This window comes from Scophthalmus maximus, chromosome 8 (assembly GCF_022379125.1).
Source record: "Scophthalmus maximus strain ysfricsl-2021 chromosome 8, ASM2237912v1, whole genome shotgun sequence".
Classification (NCBI taxonomy): Eukaryota; Metazoa; Chordata; class Actinopteri; order Pleuronectiformes; family Scophthalmidae; genus Scophthalmus; species Scophthalmus maximus.
The window spans coordinates 9,335,733-9,358,262 of NC_061522.1; the positions used below are offsets into that span (position 1 = coordinate 9,335,733).

At 46.8% G+C, this 22,530-nt stretch overlaps 1 protein-coding gene and 1 long non-coding RNA gene across 3 annotated transcripts; one reads left to right on the forward strand and one right to left on the reverse strand.

Moving 5' to 3' along the window:
- Positions 1-1,547: 1,547 nt before the first annotated feature.
- On the reverse strand, positions 1,548-22,264 carry mxd4 (MAX dimerization protein 4). 2 transcript variants are annotated; one of them, XM_035637217.2, is made up of 6 exons: positions 21,995-22,264; positions 21,402-21,552; positions 17,891-17,920; positions 6,600-6,714; positions 5,042-5,204; positions 1,548-3,937 (listed from the first exon to the last, which is right to left on the reverse strand). In XM_035637217.2, exons 1-6 carry the CDS (start codon positions 22,056-22,058, stop codon positions 3,777-3,779), a joined length of 684 nt encoding a protein of 227 aa, XP_035493110.1. In that variant the 5' UTR covers positions 22,059-22,264; the 3' UTR covers positions 1,548-3,776. The 2 variants fall into 2 exon arrangements, with proteins under 2 accessions (XP_035493110.1, XP_035493111.1); XM_035637218.2 differs by having other exon boundaries at positions 21,402-21,501; positions 21,995-22,262.
- On the forward strand, positions 5,856-9,107 carry LOC118312544. The gene is made up of 3 exons (XR_004794247.2): positions 5,856-5,994; positions 6,152-6,248; positions 8,965-9,107. It is a non-coding gene; the product is annotated as an uncharacterized LOC118312544 (long non-coding RNA).
- Positions 22,265-22,530: the final 266 nt, after the last annotated feature.

Sequence of the window (22,530 nt, forward strand, 5' to 3'; positions counted from 1 at the left end):
TTGTTCATTTGACCAACAAACTGAAAAAGGACATTATCGCTACAAACAGTCACGTCGAAGTCCTTGGACACGAATGTAAACTCTTGGATGTCAAAAAAAAGTTTAGTTTTCCCCCCCCCCCCCATCTCTAGTTAATCTTTTTTTTAATTTTTGCTCTCCTGCATGTATGGAGAGAGTGCAGATAGGATGTAAAAATTAATTTAAACAAAAACAAAAAGTTGGTCACCAAAATTTAAATTAAAAAAAAAAAAAAAAGCACCACAGAGTCAAAAGCAAAACCACCTGCTTGTCTTCAAAACCCTGCCGGCCCCGCCCTCCCTCAGAAAGCACAAGATGGTCATATTGCTGTGTCTCAAGAAGTCCCCTGATCAACGGGTAACACTTTGTAGGGGGATGGACCCCTGGGAGGCTGGAGGATAACACCGTAAGCTGCCATCGATTGGATTATTCTTTTATCGCTCCTCTCCCAGGGACTCCCACTGGACAAACACATAGTCAACATACAAGAATAGTAAAATGACAAAAAATATATATATATATGCTGTATATATATATATATATAGATAAACATGCCTCAAGCCCAAAAGTTTTAAACCCTGTTGGTAACCATTCGGGGGCGACTGGAAGCTGCCATGGGAGATTGCCAGTGTGTGGTTTTCCTTATTTTTTTGTTTTAGTTTTTTTTTTTGTTTCTTTTTCCGTGACAGTGGCGGCACTGGCAGATGATCGGGCGTCAAGAGGCGAGGGAGTGCCTGGACAGGGTGTAGTTCAACAGCGGCTTCTCAGTCGAGACTGGAGGGGCCTTTTTTTTTTTTTGCTGTTTTCGATGTTGTTCTTTATTCGCGGCCTTCTCTTCACATGCCCCCTCGCTCTCGGAAGTGTTTGGGCATGGTGAGGGTTTGAAATCCAAGCTTTCAACCCTGCCGGAGGAGGAGGACGAGGAGGACGAGTAGGAGGAAGGGAAGATGAAGAAGAAGAAGAGGGAGGTTGAGATCTAGAGGATGGGATCGTTGTCCTGAGCAGGGGCCGCAGGTTGGGGAGGTGGGCGGGGGGGGGGGGGGGGGGGGGGGGGGGGGGGGGGGGGGGGGGGGGATGATGGGAGGTCGAAGGGAGGTCGAAGGCTCACCAAGGCACAGAACGACAGCAGGAGAGTCGACCAAGGGAGAGGGGCCAGTGTATCAGCTCCCCTGCCCCCACTCTCCATTCAACAAGCCTGGCCTCCTGTCTGTTTGTCTGTCTCTCTCACACACACACACACACACACACACACACACACACACACACACACACACACACACACACACACACACACACACACACACACACACACACACACACACACACACACACACACACACACACACACACACACACACACACACACACACATATATATTTATATATAGATAGATAGCTATACTCACTCTTTTTTTGTCTTTTCATTACAAGAGCACATTTAGGAAAATATAATACAAAATTTAATACAAGAAATATAGACTACACTGGCTAGATTCACTTTTAGTGACAAGTAGCTTCTTTTGTATGCAAGTTTTTTTTTGTTTTGTTTGTTTGTTTGTTTTTTGAGTCGTAGTTTTTTTTAATTTTAGTTTTTTTTTGGTCAGACCTGCCGTGGTGGATCGGCCCTTTGCAGTTTTTGAAGTATCGAGACGTCGAGCCCTGAGGAGCCGCCCAGAGACCAGAGGCCCCGTGATTACACAACTGGTCAGAGAGCAACAGAAGCAACCTCCTCTGTCAATAGTTACTATTGTGCATCAGTTAGAGACAAAGCTGGAGAAGAATCTCGTCTACGTTGGTCCTCAGCCGCGCTGAGCAAAGAGAGAGAAAATAAAAATCAATAGTTTAGTTATAGAAATTAAAAGTTCCGCTGGCTGTCATTACTTTTCTACGTTGGCTAAAAATAAAATCCGCTACAGAGAACAAATCATTAGAGCTGGTCCTTATGTCTCTTTTGCTTTGACTTGTTAATCAGAACAACAACAAAAGTTGCAAACGCTGCTTGAAAAAAGTAACAGAGCTGCAGAGAAATGCAAATTTCTGGGGTAGATGGCATTTGAAGGGGGGGAGAGAGAAGGATCCATGAGTGAAAAAAGGAGGGTCCGCTCTCTGTAAGTGCCCTGTCACCATCTACAGGGTAAAGGGTGAAAGACAAACTCTGCCTCACGAGGAATCGCCCGCCTCGTGCATTTATTGCTACATCAATTAGCTACTGAGACACAATCTTTAAGGGATAGAGTTTTAGTTTTGAGGCAACTCCTTGCAAATCTCTTGACATTGTAAGTCCATCCACACCGCAGGGTGGTAGATTGTAGTGGTCAGTAGTGTGGAGTAGTGGTTAGGGCAAACCAACCAGAGGGAGACGTGAAGGTTTGGACAGTGACTGTACATCTATTTACATTCTTTCTTCACCGCTGCAGCTCTGTAACTTCATCAGCTTTGTCTTGTTGCCCAAAACATTTGGCCACATTTGACTCTGAAGGTGTTCTAATTATCTACGAAAAGTTAAGCTATTGGAAAAGTCCAATGTTTGGTGACACCGGTGCAGAAGAAGTGCAGTGCATCCACGGAACTGAAAGGGGTCAAAAACAAAACGAACAAGAGGAACAAGACGAGAGGATCGATGCCTTTCTCGCGTCCGTGCGGCCAGTACGAATCTGCAGCAGCTCGCCTCCCCTGGAAACACGCCAACAAGCACTTCTAAAGCTTATAAAGTTATAACCTCTAAAGTTAAATCTGTACGAGCCAAGTGTACAAATGTAAATTGCAGTTTCTTCTGGGGGCGTCCCGTGCCCCGACTGTCTTTTGGCCCTGATCTTCCACGTAACACCCAAAACAAAATCTAATGTGCTTATTATAGTAAGTGCTGGTCAAAGATATTTCGCTTTTTACAGGCCAATCTGCGTCTGCTCATTTCCAGGGCCTCATGCTAAGCTACGCTAACTGGCAGCTTCATATCCAACGGACAGAAATGAGGGCCGCATCAATCTTCTCATCTGACTCTGGACAAGAAGAAGAGTTCAAGAGTCAATTCCCCATAATGCCGAACAATTCTTTTTTACGCTTTGACCATTTTCCGTCAGTGTCAAGAAACGAGCAGGAAATCTGCAATAGCAACTTTTGTCAATCTTATTGTGCAAAGGGACGATACCGTGTGATGAAAATTGCTTTTAGAGGTCCCAATGTTGCGTATATTGCAGAAGTGCTTTGGCATTAATGTCACAAACCTAGTGCAAAGCCCCGGCTGTGTATTACTGCCACATGAAGATGATGTGAATCTTTGATTTTGTTTTTGACCTCTCTTAAACTCCCTTGCTTGCTTGTTTTTTTTTGTTCCTCTTTCTCCTGCACATGCACAGACACAAACACACACTGAAAATTTCCTGATCAACAAGTCAAAGGTGACCACCACAACACTCTGCTCTGCTCTCTGAGCCTGCTGCTACACTGGGTAGGAGTTGTGAGGGCAGTGGGGGGGCAGGGCGTGTCGGAGGGGGGCAGGATACAGTAGGGTGAGGTAGGGTCAGTGGTCAGAGGGGGGGTCAGGAAGGCTTAGGTGGCATTTCAGCTCCATATGCTTCCTGGAGACCCGGGGCCGGGAAGGGAGGAATTGGTTCGGGGTGCACCGCCGTCGTGGACTGGTCTGATGTAGGTAGTAGGCGCCGTCGGCGATGGCAAATGGTCAGGGGAGGCAGGTGAGTGAGAGGAGGGGACGCAGGAGGGCAAGGAAGCTGGTTGGGAGTTGGATGGTCGCGCTGTTTCTAACAGTGGTGCGGCTGCAGTCTGTGGGAATGTGTGGCCGTGTAGCTGGTGTCGCTGGAGCTGCTCTGGAGGCTGTAGTGGTCCTCTTCCTCGCCGTCGCTGATACTGTCCACGCTGTCCACCTCGCCGGGGGTGAACTCCACGCCCTCGATGTCCACATCTGAACGTGAGAGGAAAAAAAGGAAAACACAAGGTTTATTTTCAGTAACGGAGCAAGAGAGAGAAAACTGTCCATTTCCTCCCGACCGCGGGCATATTTTTATTAGGGAGCCTGCTGCGCCTGTGGCTGAAACACGGATTTTGGCCGCTGTTAACACTGGACAAACAGGCCGATCTTTGTGCTCCGACAGCTAATCCCCCTCCGTTGATTAACAACTGCATCCAGAATTAGAAAACATAAAGTACAATGGTCCGAATTAAGTATTTTAGTGGAGCCTGTGACGGCAGATGCAAGTGAAAGCTCGGAAAAATTACCACACCGAGAGGCAAACTTCTGATAAAAAAGTCATAGAAGTGATCGGAGGTGTTTCAAACACCATGTGACCCCCTGGAGAGCACTTCTGGTGAGGTGCATGAGGTTAATGATGCTCAAACAGAACCAGCAGCAGTGGACAAAAGTAACTGATAACTGTGTGTATTTACAGCATTAACCGCAGATGAAACGTGGCTCAGCTGTTTAAGCTGACTGCTACCTACCAGCAAGCTGAGGCATTAACCTTTCACCTCGGGGCCATCGCCTGCAAACAAGGCAGGGGGCTAAAGTTCAAGTGGCTCAAGGGTTTATCGGTGGACAATGAGAGGAAAGACAAACAGCAAAACAGCTCTGACCGGGTTTCCATGTGGACGGAAGCACCAATGGTGCTGCGCTCGGAAGTTGTTTGTGAAGTGTGTGTGTGTGTGTGTGTGTGTGTGTGTGTGTGTGTGTGTGTGTGTATGTGCTCATTATTGATTTGCAGAAAAATTCGGAGGTGATCTTCATTTTGTTTTCTTTAACGTGTGTCCATTTGGCCCAGTAAGGCTAATGTAACATTCTCTAAAACTAATTCAGATGATATGGGATGCACGTCTTAATGCCCTCCAGAAAGTTATGCATGGATGTGCTTGTCATCAGAACTCAAATTCTCTAAATGACATGAAAATTGAATGTACAAACAGTTTAACTGTCCAGATTTGGAACAAACAATGTTCCCTGGTGGGCTGATGCATGATTTAGTATTTTTTGGGTGTTGTTGTTGTTGTTGTTGTTGTTTTGATGCCAGCGCACCTTGCTCAGAGTCGGTGGAGATGGTCGAGCCCATGCTGTCAGTGCGAACGCGCTCGACGGACCCCGACACAGAGAGCTGCTCCAGCCGGCGTTTGAGGTAGCGGTGCTCTCGCTGCAGCTGCTCCTTCACGTTCAGAGCCTTCCTGTCCTGCTCCTCGAGCTTCTGCAGAGACACAAACGCAACGGAAATCAATCTACACCTTCACCTGTAGACTATATGATTACTAATTAATCCGTTCATCGATTTTTATTTATTTTTGTTGCACAGCTGAAATGTTGTACAAGTTCCCAGTGTGGGAATTTTTCTCCCCTGTCAATTCTCTCATTCCCACGCGATGCAATTCGTCAATTTTGCAGGAGGAATCCAAAAACTTCTTGTGAGGGAACACACTAAATTAATATTTACAAAATGTGACATTTATCTTTTAAATAATCTTAATTAAATAAACAAATGTTCCTTTTTTCCCGAATACAAATTAAAAGGCAATAAAAACAAGTAGAAAATGCAACAGACGAAACATTTGATTTCCTTCATCAAACACAGACGCCGTTATCAATGTTATTCAAATCAAATGTGAAACCTTATGAGCCCAGTTTTGTTTTCTATCATCTCCTGCCAGTCAGACCTCTGCCAAAGTCACAAGAGAGAATTTAACAACAGTGAAAAAAAGAAAAAAGAATTCAACATGTAGTGGGGAAGTGGCCGAGTTTCACTCAGACTGGGATTAGATTTAGCACTTGTTTTTCATGTGAACGTTTTCGGTGGCGAATCAAAGCGGAGCCGAACACACACACGTGGGATCTGAGAAAGACACGACACGGTGACGAGAATCAGCGCAGATCGCCTGAGCAAAGAGGACGTGCGCGACAAACAGGAAATGAAGGGTTAAAACTGGCTACGTCTGGATTTTCCACCGACCGCATTGTTGCTGCTTGTAAACAGCAAGTTCCCGGTAATGTTTGCCTTTTGCTGCTCATCTTCGACGCGCCGAGGCTGAGAATGAAATAATATTCCGCGAGCACTGATTGTTTCCAGTTTGCTGCATTCTCCTCTTTTCATTTGACATATCTTAAGATCAACCAACAAATATCCCACTTTCTGTTTTTAAGGCTCTGATTGATAGAGGAGAGAATACCACGTGGTGAAGGAGACAAGGGAGAAAACCACAGAGCTAGAAGAAATGGGAGAACCAGAGCGTGAGTTCGCGTAAGTCGATGAGAATCTATCCAGTTTTAGTTTACACTTGAAATGAAACTAACACGTTTTCACCACGGAGTCGTCTTCAAACGATCTTTTTGAGTAATCCTCACAAGTCAGAAAACTGTCTTTCATAATTCAACAGCGCTCGCGGTGACATCTTCAAATTGCCGGGAAATGTTTTGCTTGACAAATGACCCGATGAATTTGGTGTCAACGTTCTGCCGGTCGACTAATAAATGACAGTCCTGAAAACGACACCTTATCGAAGGAATGACGGCCCTTTAGGGTTTTTTTGTTTTGTTTTTGAGTTGTGTTTTTTTTTCTTTTTTCATCAAGCTGTTTTTTTTATTTTTATACCTTGATGTGCATCCTGGCCCTTTTCAGCAAGCTCAGTGTGGTGTGTCTCGTGGTGTCTGGACCCAAAGGCACCAGTTTCTTCAACTGCTCCAAGTACAGCCGTAGTTTGGCACGTCTGCAAACACACAAGCACGTTGGTGAGTCAGCACAAGTCCAGGTACCAACACAAAACAGACTGACAAGAGCTTAATCCAGAGAGAAATACTGCTCCTCGTATACAGTGCTCTTGACTTCCAGGTTCATCGGTTCATGGAAAATATGCGAGGTAGTGAGAGTGGAGGGTTAATGCAACATGATCAGGGGGGTGATGCTCTGCAGGATTGGCCTCAGTTGAGAGTTTTGGTCTTGACTGTGAGATGAGGTTTGGTGGGGGTCACAGTCTTGTGGTTACACATTTTCAAAGCTTCCACAGGCTCCAGACGCCTTTAAGACCCTTCTCATTCTGCAATGCATGTGTCCTCATCCTCCACAATGAGCCTACTGTAGTATCTTTAACGTTATGAATCTTTTACCAACCACAGTTTCCAATAAATAAATAGTCTGGATCCCACGCCAACCAGTGGTCTAGTGGTACATTATCATTATCCTCCTCAACTTTTTTCTTTTTGGGTTGATGAACAAAATGGAATCCATGCTCTCACTGCTGCCTGAAACTCTCATCTTCTCCGACGGCTGAACTGATGTCACAAATTGTGACCTCAGAAAACACTGCGTCCCTGCCAAAGCCCTGCAGGCCACCGACCCTGGACTGCCAAGTAAACGCTCGCTGGATGCAGCATTTAGACGTTTTAATGCTGCGATAGTGGCGACAACAAAAAAAACAAAGTTAATCTCCGTGTGGTCATGCAGCGACTTTGTATGGATATTGTAGAGGACTGCCTTTATTCACGACATTTTTTTTTTTTTTTTTTAATCAGCAGATTACCTCCCCTCTCTGTCCTTGGTCCATTCAACTTTGTTCATAAAGGCCTTTCAATCCTCCATTAGTCAAGCTAGTCCATGAACCGGGTCTTTGTTCCCGGCTAGCCTCCCCCCACCCCCCCCATTTCTCCGGTTCCTCTGGCTAACTCCGGCTGCACGGTAAACAAACTCCGACAATGCGAGGTCTCCGCTGGCCATCGCCGCAACCACAATAAACCTGATCGGAGAAATGAAGCTCTCTCTCTGGAGCCGGCTGCGGAGCTGAGCACACGGCTACAGCACGAGGACACAATCTTTGCACATGCACACAGTCTTTTCCATGTTTTCTATATTTTTTTTCTCTTCCTTTTTTCAGGAAGGGCGTCACCTGTGTTTTTCACACAGAGTGAGACCCTCTCACCAGCGCTCTCTGTTCCATTTCAGAGTTCATTGGAGGACGGCCTCGGGGACTAAACACAACAATCCAAAGTCCTACATGAGAAATGCATCTTTAATTTTGGGGGATTTTGTTGTAGCTTTTAAAAGCAAACCAGATTCTCTCAAAGCTAATTCGAAAAAATACCCTCAGAACCACCTCTACCTCTCTACAGGTGCACACAGGCCTTCCCCAAAAAAAGGGCGTGTGAAAGTGCGCTCATTCTTTTATTTCCTCCTCTCCCAGGGGGGCAGCCTCCGCCCGCCCGGCCCCCATCCGCTGCTCCCCCCTCCACCCCTCTGCTCCACCCTGCCAACACCAACACACCCTCATCGCACTGGAAAACAAGTGTCTTCTGAGGACGTGGGGTGGGGGTCCACCTCCAACCTGCCCCAGTCCAACCACATGAAGCACTTGGAGTCCGGCCAGGGGAAGCAGGCAGGAAGGAGCTTGGGGTCTGCAGCACAGGGGGGAGAGAGAGGGGTGGGGTTTTTTGGAAGGGAATGGGGTCTGAGCGAGTGGACGACTTTCTCTTGGGGTTGAAAGAAGGGCCCTTTGAGTGCAGTGTGCTCAGCTGCACCAGGCAGCACTCCATACACATGATCCAAAGGGTAACTTGAGCCAATGGGCGACCATCTTGTTTTCCCTGCTCGCTCTCCACCACCCCTCCCTCTCTTGTAATGAAAAACAAAAACAAGGCGTTCCCCCCAAAAGATATTCTCCCCCGGACAACCCACCTTTCCTCCCCCCCAAGAAAACTTCACAGGCCTCTTCACAGGCACCACCTGTATGCTCACCACATATTTGACCTGGCATGCAGCAGGCAGAAATGTACACAGATGCACTTTTTTTTGTAACCACATGAAAATAAAATGAATGTCTCCACTGTTTGGTCGTCAAGCCCCTCGGACACGTCGCTTATTTTCAGCAGAGCCGAAATCGAACGCAGACAACTTGTCACTCAACAATCTGAATGTGCTGACCTGCAAGTTAACCATAACCCCCCACCCCCCCTTTTTTTTTTTTCAGGAGATGTGCACAACTGGAACCCTTCCTGGAACAAGGATATAATGATACATTTGTTTTGTAATGTATCTTGAACCGTGGTGAGATCATAAAAGGAAGGGACAAATATCACACCACATTAAGATGTTGCTTTCAGCAGAGACAAAAAATTGGTAAAAATAAAATGTGGTAATTAGTGAGACACGTGTGTGTGGGTGTGTGTGTGTGTGTCTGTGTGTGTGCGCGTGTGTGCGTGTGCTTACCCTTTGACTATTTGTTCTATGATTTATTACGTTGGGACTGTTTCAAAATGTGAACACGGATAAAAAAAAGGTTAGTATTAAAAAAAGAAAGAAATACCGCTTCTTCAGTGGCACATTTCTCTGCAGCTCTTGACTTGCTGCTGCCTGTTAATGGGGATAATGATCCACTGTATCTGGGCAGGCCCTCTCTCTGCTGCTACAACGTGCACTAAGTGCAACACGTCTTCCTTCTATATCTGTCCTCTGTTGTGACTCTGCCGGAGAAAAGCTTTGTGTGTTTTCTGGTGCGTATCGATAAGAGGCGGCCCGGCTACAACTGGCAGTGTGCCCCCCCCCAGCAGCACGTGTTGCCCCTGACGCGAGACACACTCGGCTTCTTTTTTTTTTTTTTACACAGCTGATTCGGAGCGAGGACCCTCCCTCTCTCACATTTGTTATCCCTAAATCCAGCCCCTGGTCACGCAATGTTTACCAAATTGCCTCAAAACAGCCACGCAGGAGTGCTGCGCCAGACGAATGCGAATGTCCCCGGGGAGCATATTGTTCGCACGGTTCAGAATCCCGTGACACATTTCCCCAATTTGTCTGGGTGTTGAAAATAGCTCCCTCTTTGATATTACCGTCGTGAATAGTGTCCCAGTGTGAGACTATTAGTGTAATGTCACATTAGGGGTTGTGGCAGATATCTGGTTTGAGAGTCAGCAAAGTGCAAAAGTTTAAGATTTCACCGTGCAGTGCATGCAACAGCAACATCATTCGATCATTGAAAATCTCTTCTGAATATGAGAGCAGCTCAAACCGCCAAAACAAACAAACAAATGGAATGGACTGCAATTTCTCTGCATTAGAGGACGCATTAGTAAATCTGATTTGCTCTGGAGTCACGTCTGCGGGGGGGGGGGGGGGGGGAATGACCACCTGACTGTTCTCACGTGTGGAGCACCACGGGATGATTTGTGTCTGATCTCTGGCCTCGCCCTCCCCCCTCCCCCCTCCTCTCCCCTCTTCACCAGGGGCGCGGTGCCAAAACAAAGCAAAAGGCAGCGGACAAAATAAGGAACTTTTGCTCAGGGAGCTGCACGCTGCTGAAAACTGGAGCAAGCTATTTAAACTGCTGACTTAGCTCCAAGGTTACTGGGTAAAGACCAGGGCCTTTATCACAGATCTGGTCACACTGCTTCAGACTCCCAAGGCGAAAAAAGAAAAGAAAAAGAAGAAGCATGAAATATGTTGTTTTGCAGCTTCAGTCAAACGCGAGCAGCGTATCTCACCTCCCTGCATGTGTGTGTATCTGACAGATGCAAATACAGATAACACAGTTTTACAGCATCCACGCACACACACGCATAATGATTCCCACACATTGTTTGGTGACATTAGTGCGTCCTACAACCGTCCAGTGGTCCGGCACATCATTTTTTTTTTTTTTTTAAATCCTGCTGGGCCTGAGAAGGCGAGCCAGTGCAAACAACAGGCCTTCACTCACGGCACCGTCTAATGAGCTCGCTGCAGCCCGGACGCATTCCTCAACCCATACGGCGCAGGAGTGAGCGGCTTGTCTGGCACAGAGCCAAACCCGCTAAGTGAGGTCGAAGGTCGTCAGAAGACGACGGGGCCGGAGCTGACTCAGTTTGCTCCCATGTCGGGTCTCAGGAAAAGGAAAAATGGTGATACCAGGCCTCTGGTGTCATCTTCACTTGAGACGTCAGCATGACGGATCCACCGGTCTGATCGCCTCCGCGTAAAGCCGACAGTGAGCAAAGACGTTTAAAAAAAAAAATATATAGTTTTAGACATCTTTCTTATCAGTAATCATAACATTGCATTCATCAGGTTAATTGCCGAGATCTAGCAAAAGGCAACATCACTAAAAATAAAGTTGACCCTAATAATTCAACCATAAATCCGTTTTGACTCCTCGTGTTTTGTACCCGTTAAAACATATTTTGATGAGACTCTTGTGTTTCTAGATTTCAGCAGTTAAGTCGGTGTTATCTGCCTGCACATTACTGAAAGGAATTTCAGACAAAAATACAGGCAGAAAAAAAAAGTTCTAATAAACAAGAATTCATGTTTCTGTCTATCTCCCCAAAAAACGGAAACTTGTTCTGCATCTGGCCGCCTGTTTACAGCGCGGCTCTGTTTCGGCGAAGGGGAAAGTGGGGGCTGCTGCGTTGCGCGAGTGTGGGTCACCATGGTGAGCTGGTGGAATTCGGGGTTGCCAGAGTGAGTGGCTCCACATCTGGCTGGCAGGTTTCTGGGGAGTAACGAGGCAGCTGGAGGGAGGGTTGAGGTGGTGAGGGGCCCGACCCAGAGGGCCGGACGACAAACACAACACGCACACACACACACTAGGCCTTTCAGCAGCCCACTTCATCAGTCTCCCTGTCACCTCCCAGCCCTCTGCCCGAACATGTTTACATTCAACAGACATCTTATGTGCCGTCGCTGAAAAACAACGTGAGAGCGGGTCATGTGAAACTGCCAGAGTGGTTTGCCACGCTGCCCACGCCAGCGAGACATGAGACACGCGGGGAGACGGGGCGCTTTCATCGGGCCGATTCGAAATGTCAGTCGTCTGGGACAAAGTGTATTTGTTTTCTGTCGTCGGGGACGCCACACCCACCCCGCTGTGTGGGGAGACGACTTTGAGGTGAGATAGGAGCGCACAAGTCTCCCAAGCGTAAACACCCTTTCCTGACGGCAGGAGCGCGGAGCCAGCTCTCACATGACTCTGCTCTCACACGCAAACAGAAACTTGAACACAACACAGACAGAGGGCGGGGCCTCGTGACACTCCTCGTAGAATTACTCTACAGAAAGAGGAGCATGCTTAGCTGGTGATTGAACAACAGGAAAACCGCAGAATTAGGCAGTTCCCTGTTCACTCATGTAGTAGTAGCATTCCCTGAAAAACTAACTGGAATTTCCAATGGGTGTGCTAGGGAATGCCTAGTAATTAGTTGATTTTTTGTCTTTCTCCGCGTACCGAAACAATCCCCCCGTGCGAGCGGGGATCATCATACAAAATCCCTTCCTCAGCACAGGCGGCTTACAGTGGTGTTAACAGAAAAACAGATGTCAACTAGAAATTGTAAAAGGAGAGCGTGTGAGCATAAAGAAAGCGCGTGGGGGGGGGGGGGGGGGCTTCCCTGTGCATCTCTGATTCACATCAGCACAATGCCGAGTGACAGACCTGGAAAATTAGCTGCCTTCCGCCGCATGCACTGAACAGAAGGTCTGCAACAGTCGGACAGACTAGCAGAGACAAGTTCAGTGAGCTCGACAAACCCCCCCCCCCCCCCCCCCCCCCCCCCCCCCGACACAAGGAGTTCTGGTTTATAATGAATTCTCGTCAATGATTAACACGGGACAGAGAGAAGATTCCAGCTTCCATGTCGTCGACTGTGAGGGGAGGTCATGGAGCAGCCGGCCCCCCACCCAAAGGGGTCGCGGGATGGCAAGATGCCAAGACCACAGCCCTTCGACTTTGGCAACTTGTGACAAGGCGTCATTTGAGGTTGGCTGCTGCTGTTTTACAACACAATATAACGTAAAGAGAACGAGTGAATGACGGATAGCCAGCAGCTCTATTCCACTCCATCAATGAGTGATTCAAATAATATTCGCTCGTGATCGTCCGCTTGCCAACAAAACAGGCAACACAAGCGAACGCAGCTGCGGAGCATTCTAGTAATGCTCGGCCTGCTAGTTTCCTGACCCCCATCCACCCGCAGACTCCCCCCCCCCCCAACCCGCCTCTGTTACTTAACTCTACATTCCAGTGTATGTGTGCATACTCCGCTGACCTGAATTTCAAGCTGCCTGCTCGACACACAGAGCAGCCACGTCCTACGCTGCCTCCCGCTCCTCCCTTCGACAGCACTCAAGAATGTCTTCACCACCTCCTCCTCCTCAGGCACACAGGGCCCGGGCCCAGACCACGAATGCTTCGGTCAATGCACTTTCCTTCCTGCGCTCCTCCTCTTTATTGTTGTTAAATAAAAACAAAGCTATGCACACACCTTGTTAAAGTGCGTCCTATGCTGTTGTTTTTATGAGCATCAGCTGGTTGGCGGCAGTGAGTCAGGTTTACTGACCCAGAAACGTGCTGTAGCCCACAGCGGAGACACCTGAGAGGGGGGAAGGAATGCTCCCACCTAAATGTAGGTCTGCGCCAGTCGCGTTCACACACTCGAACAATCTCTGTGCAATGAGTGTACGAACGCAGAAAAAAAACGCCGGCGCGCATCATCCCCCAGGCCTCTCGCAGATTGCATAAGTGCAGCGACCACAGCCGGTCTGACCTGAGAAAGTTGCAGAACCTCTCGGCGCACGACGACCTCAGGGGTGGAGATATTTCGTGTGACCTCTGCTGCTGACCTCCAGCTGTAGCATGTTTTCTTATTGTGGAGCTCCTTCAGCAGTTACATCCCAGACTGTCCTCGGGCTACAACTCTACTGACTGGACACATCCAGTCTTAAAGTTGGACAATCACACCAAAAGATATTTAAGGAGATTACAGAAATGTATCAAACAATGTAGACGTCCCTTTCATATGCAGTGTCTGGTTGTATTAGTCCAATGCAGGAAATGTTGCAGAACAATTTGCAGAACTGCATCAAATTGACCCTGATTTTACAGGTATTTTATTCAGTAGTATAGACATAGACACTGATAACTTCATCAACAATTTAATTTCTATTAGTCAGTCCAACAATTTAGTCAACTAATCGATTAGTCGACTGCCCAAAAATGAATCTGCAACTATTTTTTTTAAGGGAAGAATTCCCAACACTCTCAAGTTCGAGGTTCTAAAAATGTGAGAATTTTGTGGGGGGGTTTATTTTTTTTTATGTCTTATGTAATAATAAACTGAGTATATTTTGGGTTTGGACTGTTTGTCAAGACAAAACAAAGTTATTTGAAAACATCACCTCATTTTTTCCTTTACGTTGCTCAATATTTTCTGACATTTTCATTTAAAGGATAAAGAAACTTTCCACATATTTTTTTTTTAACTAAGAGGCGAACATGACATTTTAATAAATTCATATTTAAAAGCAGGAGGTGGACATAATATGACCTTAATGTGAAGATTCCTCAAAGGAGTAGAAACGGGCACAGATGAGTTTTTGCAGTAGGACCTTTCTCCTCCTTAGTGCCTCAGGTTTCTGCTGACTCGGGCACTTTTTTTCGGAGGGAGGAGCAAGAATGAGGATAAAGGGGGGGAAAAAAAGATAACAGAAAAAACAGATGTGGTCTCTGGAGAGAAAAAAAGGGAGACAAAGAGTAGAAGGTAAAGGGGTGAAGTAACAGGGGTTGTGGACGGCTCCCCCTCCCACTGCCATAACTCATCAAACGGCTCAGATAGGTGCTGCTGCTGCGGCCTATAGTCACACACACACGCGCGCACACACATACACATACACACACACACACACACACACACGAGGAATGAGCTCCTCAAAACCAAACAAGTCATTCATCACAGCTGGGAGTAGGAGACACTGAGAGTAAATTGAATTAGAGAGAACATTAGACCGTGACGAAGTGAGAGCCTGCTCCCGCCCGTGTCCACGGAGTTTGTGTAAATTCAGAGTCAAGTTCTAGGGGTGTCACACGGTTGCTGCAAATTACCTGCAGTGGCACACACCCTGCACCGTACTGTAAACGAATACCGTTTGTTTCAAATCAATCTGAAAACTCTGAGCGATCTAAAAAAAAAAATGAAACCGAGAGCACCTGATTGCCATGGGTGGCGTGTGGAGGGATAAGAATAGATCTGTAAATCTTGTGTGCGCAATTGAGGTGAGCGACGCACACGTAGCAGTTGCCCGGCCTCGTTCGACGGGACTCAGGATTTCCTGTAAACAGATGCTATGTGAAAAACAAAACGAAAACTTGTGGCACGAACCAGTCGTCACAGGCGCGATGATCGGCGGCTCAAGTCAGAAATGGGAAGGAAGCAAGTGCCATTGGAGGCCGACCACACGGTAGCGTTTTTGGTTTCACAGAAAGTGTCGAGCTGACGCTCTGCAGTTCTGACTGGTGCCACTCGGGTCTGCACAGGGCCGTCACAGGCTGCGCTCAGGCTGCGGCAGATCAGCAGGTTGTGTGAGGACAGACAAGCCTAAGGGACGAGGCTGGCACCCAGCCAGACGTCTGACTCAGGGCGCATTAACGTGCGTCTCGGGTGATCCGATCCCAAGTGGACAGCTCTAAGTACGTCGGTTTACACTTGGCATCACAATGTGTCTCTGTGTGCATCTCCAGTGACCACTTGTCATCGGATCTCCTTCACGCCCCCCCCCCCCCCCCCCCCCCCCCCCCCCCCCCCCCCCCCCCCCCCCCCCCCCTCCTCTACGAGCAAACAAACAAACATGGACCCTGTCGTTTTACATTTTCAAAGACCAAACGCGTTCGACTGACAAAAATCCTCAGGTCAGGCACAACCCCTATAAAACAAGACGAACGACATCCATCAGATCAGTCAGCCTGTCTACGTGTCCGGATGTCTACGTGAACGAAACACACACATGACACATGACCAAACCAAGACCGTGAGTCAGGATTCAAACGGCAGCACCTCGCCGGAGCGGAGTCAGAGGGCGTGGGGGGACGTCGAACCCGAGGAAACAATAGTTTGTCTAGTGCAGATGATGGATCAGGGCTGAGCTGGGGCTTTGAGCAAAGGCTCCAAACTAGTCTCATAGTCAATAAACTGGTTGGACCGAGAGCAACAGGCGGGGGACTTTGGGTTTTCGAATGAATCAGCAGTCGACAGACAGACAGAGATCAACCGACGACAATGGTAGATTCATGTCTATCATACCAGTTTAGGGTTGAACATAATTGCTTTCAGTTTCTATGATATGCATTTTTTTCACTCATCAATTAATCGTTTGATCTAATGACATTTGAGAAAGTTTTGAGTAAACAGACGTCTTGTTTTGCCTGACCAACAGCCCAGAACCCACTGATATTCCATAATGTGATACAAAACAGAGAAATTAGTAAAAGTCCTCACATTTGAGTAGCTAGGGTCAGCTGTTGGTTGTTGTTGTTTTTTTCATTTTTGCTGATAAAAGACTAGAGTGTCAGAATTGTTGTTGATCAATTAATAATCTCAGCCGCACATATTAGTTAAGCTAAAGCGGGTAAATAAAATACACTGAATGCACATGTACTGCGCTAAAAGCCTGAGGTCACAGCTTCAACCTTTAACACACGTGTGTCGGAGTCATGACGATGCGGTTTGAGGCCGCGAGTCCAGAAGGCGGTGATTGAATCAGGATGCATCGAGTTGCAAACTATCACAACGACTACAGCTTGTCACAGCAGGATCAAATGTATCCTTAAAAACAGTGGATATAAATACAGAACAACGCTTCACTTGTCACTAGGGGCAGCGCGGCGTGACTTTTAAAGACCTCTAAGGTATCATTTTATCTAGAAGTCCTTACATCATGGTCAAAACCTTATACGGAGTAATTCCCGTTTTTAACGGCACAGTAATGACACACTGCACTGGATGTCGAAAAAAAGAAAACAGTTTTTTTGTAGAAAAACGCAAGGGAAGTGAGTAAACTCATGACGGAACACTTTTTACTGGCACTGTCCGTGTGACTGGACGTCACCCGGTTGGTAAGCGACCACACCCCGTCGTCGGACATGAGGTAACTGGTGTGTGTCTCAACACCTGCAGCGTGATCAGCCGGGGCCTCCTCCTCTGGGTCCCAGGTCAGAGAGAGAGAGAACTGTGTCTGTACTTGTTCCTCTCGGCTCTACGCGCACACACACACACACATCTCATTACTCACTGCCAGACATGTGACCATGTCTGGCAGTGAAAAAGCCAATCCCTCGACGTGTGTGACGGTGTCACGCACACACACGCAGTCGACAACACGCCCATCTCGGGCTCGGCTCACATGCTGACAGTCACATCAGCTGTTTCCTAAATCCTTGGGCAGGGTGATTTTCTTTTTTTCTTTTTCACAGTCAGCTGAGGTCACTCTGGTGCAAAACAGCATCAGGAAAATAAAAATTTAAAAAACTGTTTTACTACTTCTACCTAAGACTCTACAGAAGCTAAATTTTGTTGTATGTAGGAGGGGTCTTCCTTCCCTTTGGAAATGTGAAGTCACTTCCCCTGTTAAAGAAGTCAGAACAGACGTCTGCACCTTTAATGAGCAAGCGTATCACATCACCACAAGCTGAGCACTTCAGAAGAGAGAGTAGTTTCTGAGTTGCAGTATGGTGCATACTGGGTATTATGTATGTACGTGTGTGTGTGTGTGTGTCCTCTGTGGCCTTCTCTTCTTGTGGATAAGTGACGCTCAGTCTGAGCAGGATTATCACATTACTGACAGGATTCCCCTTCCATACAAGGCAGCGAGTTTCACCCCGTGAAAACGGAGACAGATCTCATCAACACGAAGTTGCTCTTTGAAAATCAGCTCGTCCGCTCTCAGTCGCGAGGAATTCATTGATTCAATCTGTGGATATCTTTGAAGACAACCTCTGATCCAATCTGGCGCTTCTGACTCGAGATAAACACATCTGACGATTTATCCTTTACTCCATTTGCTAAGAATTCAACGGCCGTGGTAAAGACGTGCACGCACATCAGATAAACGTGAGAGATGGGGGCAGGTAAAAATAATTTCAGGCGTCAGCTTACCTGTGTTTCTCCAGCTCGTTGTGCGACGATCTGAAAGGGCGAACAGACAAAAAGACAAAAGATGACAGTCAAGACAACGTGTACCGAAAAAACACAAAACAAACTTCAAACCACAAGACGTGAGAGTTAGGATAGTAAATGTAATGAATAATCGCCATGTGAGTAGGTTAGTAAATGTTTTTTTATTATTTATCTAAGACTAAGACAAAGTAAAACATTTGGGAGAAGTGCTAAGTAGACTTAGACAGCAGATCTGAGAAGCATTCAGGAGAAACATGCTTTATTCTTTTTTCTTTCTGCCTTCAGGTGGCTCTGGGGCTTTTTAATGCAGTAGTTGCTGTACACGAAGAAATACAGCGTTGTATTTTACTTGCATATTAATTCGGATCTGGTGAAATTAAGGGCGCGCGCATGCAGAAAACTGGGTCACGCCCGTCTGAAAAAATAGACATCCATGACAACTGTGCAAGAATGAAGCCCAACGTTTACAGTCTATTTTCATGTCCGTGTGACATTTGTCCGAGAGCTTGGAGCAGAGGTCAAACATGGCCCAGAGAGAGAGAGAGAGAGAGAGAGAGCAGTATCTGTGACACTGCACAACACACTCCTCCCTGCAAACAACATGCACACACACACGCACTGTTGCTGCTGACTGAACGGCAGCGTGGACATAGGATAAGAAACACGCCCAGACGTCTGGAGGCCCGGACGCTACAGAATTCCTCAGCGTGTGGGCTATTCTGAGGAGGGTTTCTATTATGATGTGCAGACGGGAGCGGGAGGGGGGGGGGGGGCACTGCAGTCCATCTGAAACAGGCCCTCTGTTCACAAGACCGCCATGGATACCGTGGCAATATAAAAACAAAAACAGCAAGCGACAAAGGGCCAGACTGACAACAAGCCTTTTGAGAGTAGTTTTGGAGGCCCGGAGCTCGCAAAAGCAGCGGCTCACACACAGCTGTGTGCAGCAGGAGGCCAAGGCACCGGTGACGCCCGCTCGCTGCACCAACGGGGTTACAGTTGACCGTGTGCGACTGGGATAGTGCGGCGCCGCCTCCAACAAAATCTTTCATGAGCGAGCGCTGCTGCCAATAACCTGATTCAAAAGACTTCAATCCATCGTGGAGGAAGTTATGAAACGTCCCCAGTCAAAACACAGGGCACGACCAGGAAATCATATGACACTCTTCACGGGATGAGAATGCACACGGAACTGTAATGAACGCCGGGTTTACACGCCTGTGACATGTTATGTAAAAGGGGCGATGTGGCGTGCAAAGGACTACGTGGTCTGATGAGACAAGTTCTGCCCTGACGGCCGGTGAATGAGCCTTTTATCACCTTTTATACGGGATATAAAACTGCCAAAGCTCCTGTGTACATTTTCCCACGAGGGAATCATCACACGATTTCAAGGAAGTAAAAAAAAAAATTCCCATCGCCAAATTTGTCATCTGAGCTATTTATATTTTGAATTTGGTATCTAGTGCGACAGAGAGGTGAAGCAGTTCAACTCTCTCTCTCTCTCTGTCTGTCTTTGTGATTTGATTGAACAACAGCCTACAAGTAAACAAGGAAACTCCACCAAGGCTTTTTTTCTTTCTGTGTGCAGAAATAAACTCCCAACTGATTTATTTTTTTCTCTCCACACGCCCTGAATAATACACCATCGCAAAAAAACACGTTATTTGTTTAATTTGAAGATCTGGGTCTTTGATATCAAACACTTTAACAGCAGTTGTCGATGCTACAAAGCGAGCGTGGTACTTTTTAACTGACACACCAGCTTCTGTTAAAATCGAAAACAGGGCCTAGGCTCGAGCATGAAACAAGTTTTTTTTCTTATTCTCCACCCCTCCTACATCCATGTTGTTGCTTTCAAAAATACTAAAACAGTAGGAGCTTTGAAGGGATCCGGGGAATTTGCCTCCTTTACTCAGAGTCATGATAAAAAAAGGAGGGAAAACCAGGTCTGGTGCATGAAACCCAGTGTTTGTCACAGCGTCTGTTTTAGCCACCACACCCACCTGCCACACACACACACACACACACACACACACACACCTAATTATGTTAGTCTGTTAAAGATTGTTTCTTTAACAGACTCCCTTCTCTGCGGAGGGGTCTGCAGTAAAATTAATTTTCAATTTTACAAAACCATGCGCCTTAAAAAAGGTGATCACAGTGGTGTTTCCACAGGTTGACGTGCTCCGCCGTTTTTCCCAAAACTAATATTAGCCAACGGTATTTTTATTATTCAATTTTCATTATTGACGTGTCAGTGTTGTTGGGAGTGAAACTGGATTGACAGTACACAGCAACACGCAACACAAATATTTGACGGACATCTGAATGAAGACAAGATAACCTTGTGAAAGGTTTGCATTCAGTCCAGGATGTTTTAAAGTCTCCACATTCGACCGGCCCTCACTTGAATTGGACCAAAAATCTGCCCAAGTTATCCCCAGTTAGTCGATTAATCAATAGGAAACTACAGTCACTTATTTTGATTATCAATAAAATGTTTCAATAGTTGTTGTTTTTTGCCATATCCCTTCATCCTCCCAAAGATTTGTAGCTTTATCTTTGTAATACATGGTTGTGGAATGTACAATAACTTCAAGTTTTGCTCTGGTGGGTTGCATGAAACGGGGACATTTTTATAGACAAAACAATAAATCTAAGAAGTGGCGGATCATGTGATAATGAAGTTGATATATCATTTGGGCCTGACTGTCGATCCTCCTGCCGAACAAGGCCCTTTGCATTTTATAAGAGAGGAGAATTAAACATTAACCAGCTGGTGTTTTAAATGGACGAACCAAAACTGAAACTCAAACGCGTGAACTGTAGAAGCCCCCTCGCCGGGAACGTGTATGTGTATGTGTATATATATATAATAATATAATATACAATATGTGTTGGTATAGACAAGAGGAACTGAGTTGATCATCCTGATCGGAAGCGTCGATCTGTGACGTCACACAGCGCGCGTGAGGGACCCTACAGATCACACACTCACCACCACGATAAAGGCACAAAGCAAAGCTTTGCACAGGTGAGAGCACGTAGCCAGCCGCGTGCGCGCGCGTGCATGTGTGTGTGTGTGTGTGTGTGTTTGCGTGTGCGCGTGCATGTCTGTGTGCGCATGTCTGTGTGCGCGTGTGTGTGTGTGAAACCGAGAGAGAGGGGAGCAGCAGAGTTGACAGTGTACGCGTGGCAGTGTTTATTTGAGAGACCAAAACAGAGAGCCCAGCCCAGGCAGCGAGAAAGATGGCAGTGTGTGTGTATGAACACAGCTCCCCTCTCTCCACCGTGTGTGTGTGTGTGTGTGTGTGTGTGGCATGGACATAAATACATAAGGAGGGTGTATGTATGTATGTGTGTGTGTGTGTGTGTGTGTGTGTGGCATGGACATAAATACATAAGGAGGGTGTATGTATGTATGTGTGTGTGTGTGTGGGGGGGGGGGGGGGGGGGGGGGGTATAAAAGCCAGAAATACATATTTACCTGTTATTCTGAGTTTTCCTGGATATTGGCGAGGTTTTCGTTTTCTTTGAGGAAAAGTCGCTACTGTACGGCAAGACAGACGCATAACCGTGCTCTGCCTCTGTGGACAGGAGAGAGACAAATGACTTGAGTTCATTTGTTATTGTGATCTCTGCAGGAATTAAAGAAACAAATCAGGAATTAGCCAAAGAGGCTACACGTGAGCCATGAGGCGTTGTATAGCAACAGCTAACATTCTACACAGTCAATATTACACGGCCATTGATTAGTGACATCTGCCTTTGGGATGCTGCATTCAATGTCGACTGGTTTCTTTTGATCCGCCTCTTAACACATGTCTATAAATGCATGACATCCTAAAAATAATAGTGAATTACAGTTATTTTATTTTATACCGGGTCCAGTTTGCACCCATCGTCCTTGTCTGTGTCCCATTGTCTACACAAAGTGACATCATACCTGCACTGTGGCAGGGCACGATCAAACTTCACATATGACGGAGTGTGATGCTAGCTGCCCCCCCGAGGCTCCACACCGCAGAACAATCACGAGCGTGCAAACGCTGTCAACTTGTCGATTGAGCTTGAAAATACCTCTGTCTCTTCTCTCCAAGTACTCTGCAGCCTCCAGCAGAATTAGAAGAGAATTAAGTTCCATGTTGTTGTTGTTGTTGTTGTTGTTGTTGTTGTCTCGTTATTTAAAAAAAAAATTGGAGAAAAAAAATCTATTTACACAAATGTACAAATCATAAAGTAATGGAGTTGAAATTAAAAAAAAAATTAAAAAAAGAAGTTTCAGAGCGATGTAACGTTGCTGCTGTGTTCACTTCTGAGCCTTGGCGACTTCAAACTACACTATCAACAGCAGCTCGCTGAAATCGTCGAGCCGAGTGACGGCGCGTCCGTCCAATGAGAAAAGCCTGCGGGCCGGGTTTCCGGATGTGTCTTGGCCAATCGGCGGGCAGAAAACCCGTGAGGCGCGATTTGATTGGTGTGACGGGATAGAAAGTCATCGTGGACATGCCCTAGCAACAGGCTGAACGACCCGCCTTCCCCTCCGCTGATTGGTGTGACGCGCAGATAGGCGGCCTCTGAGTGGCTGGGAGGAAGCCTGGGCGTGTGTCACGGTT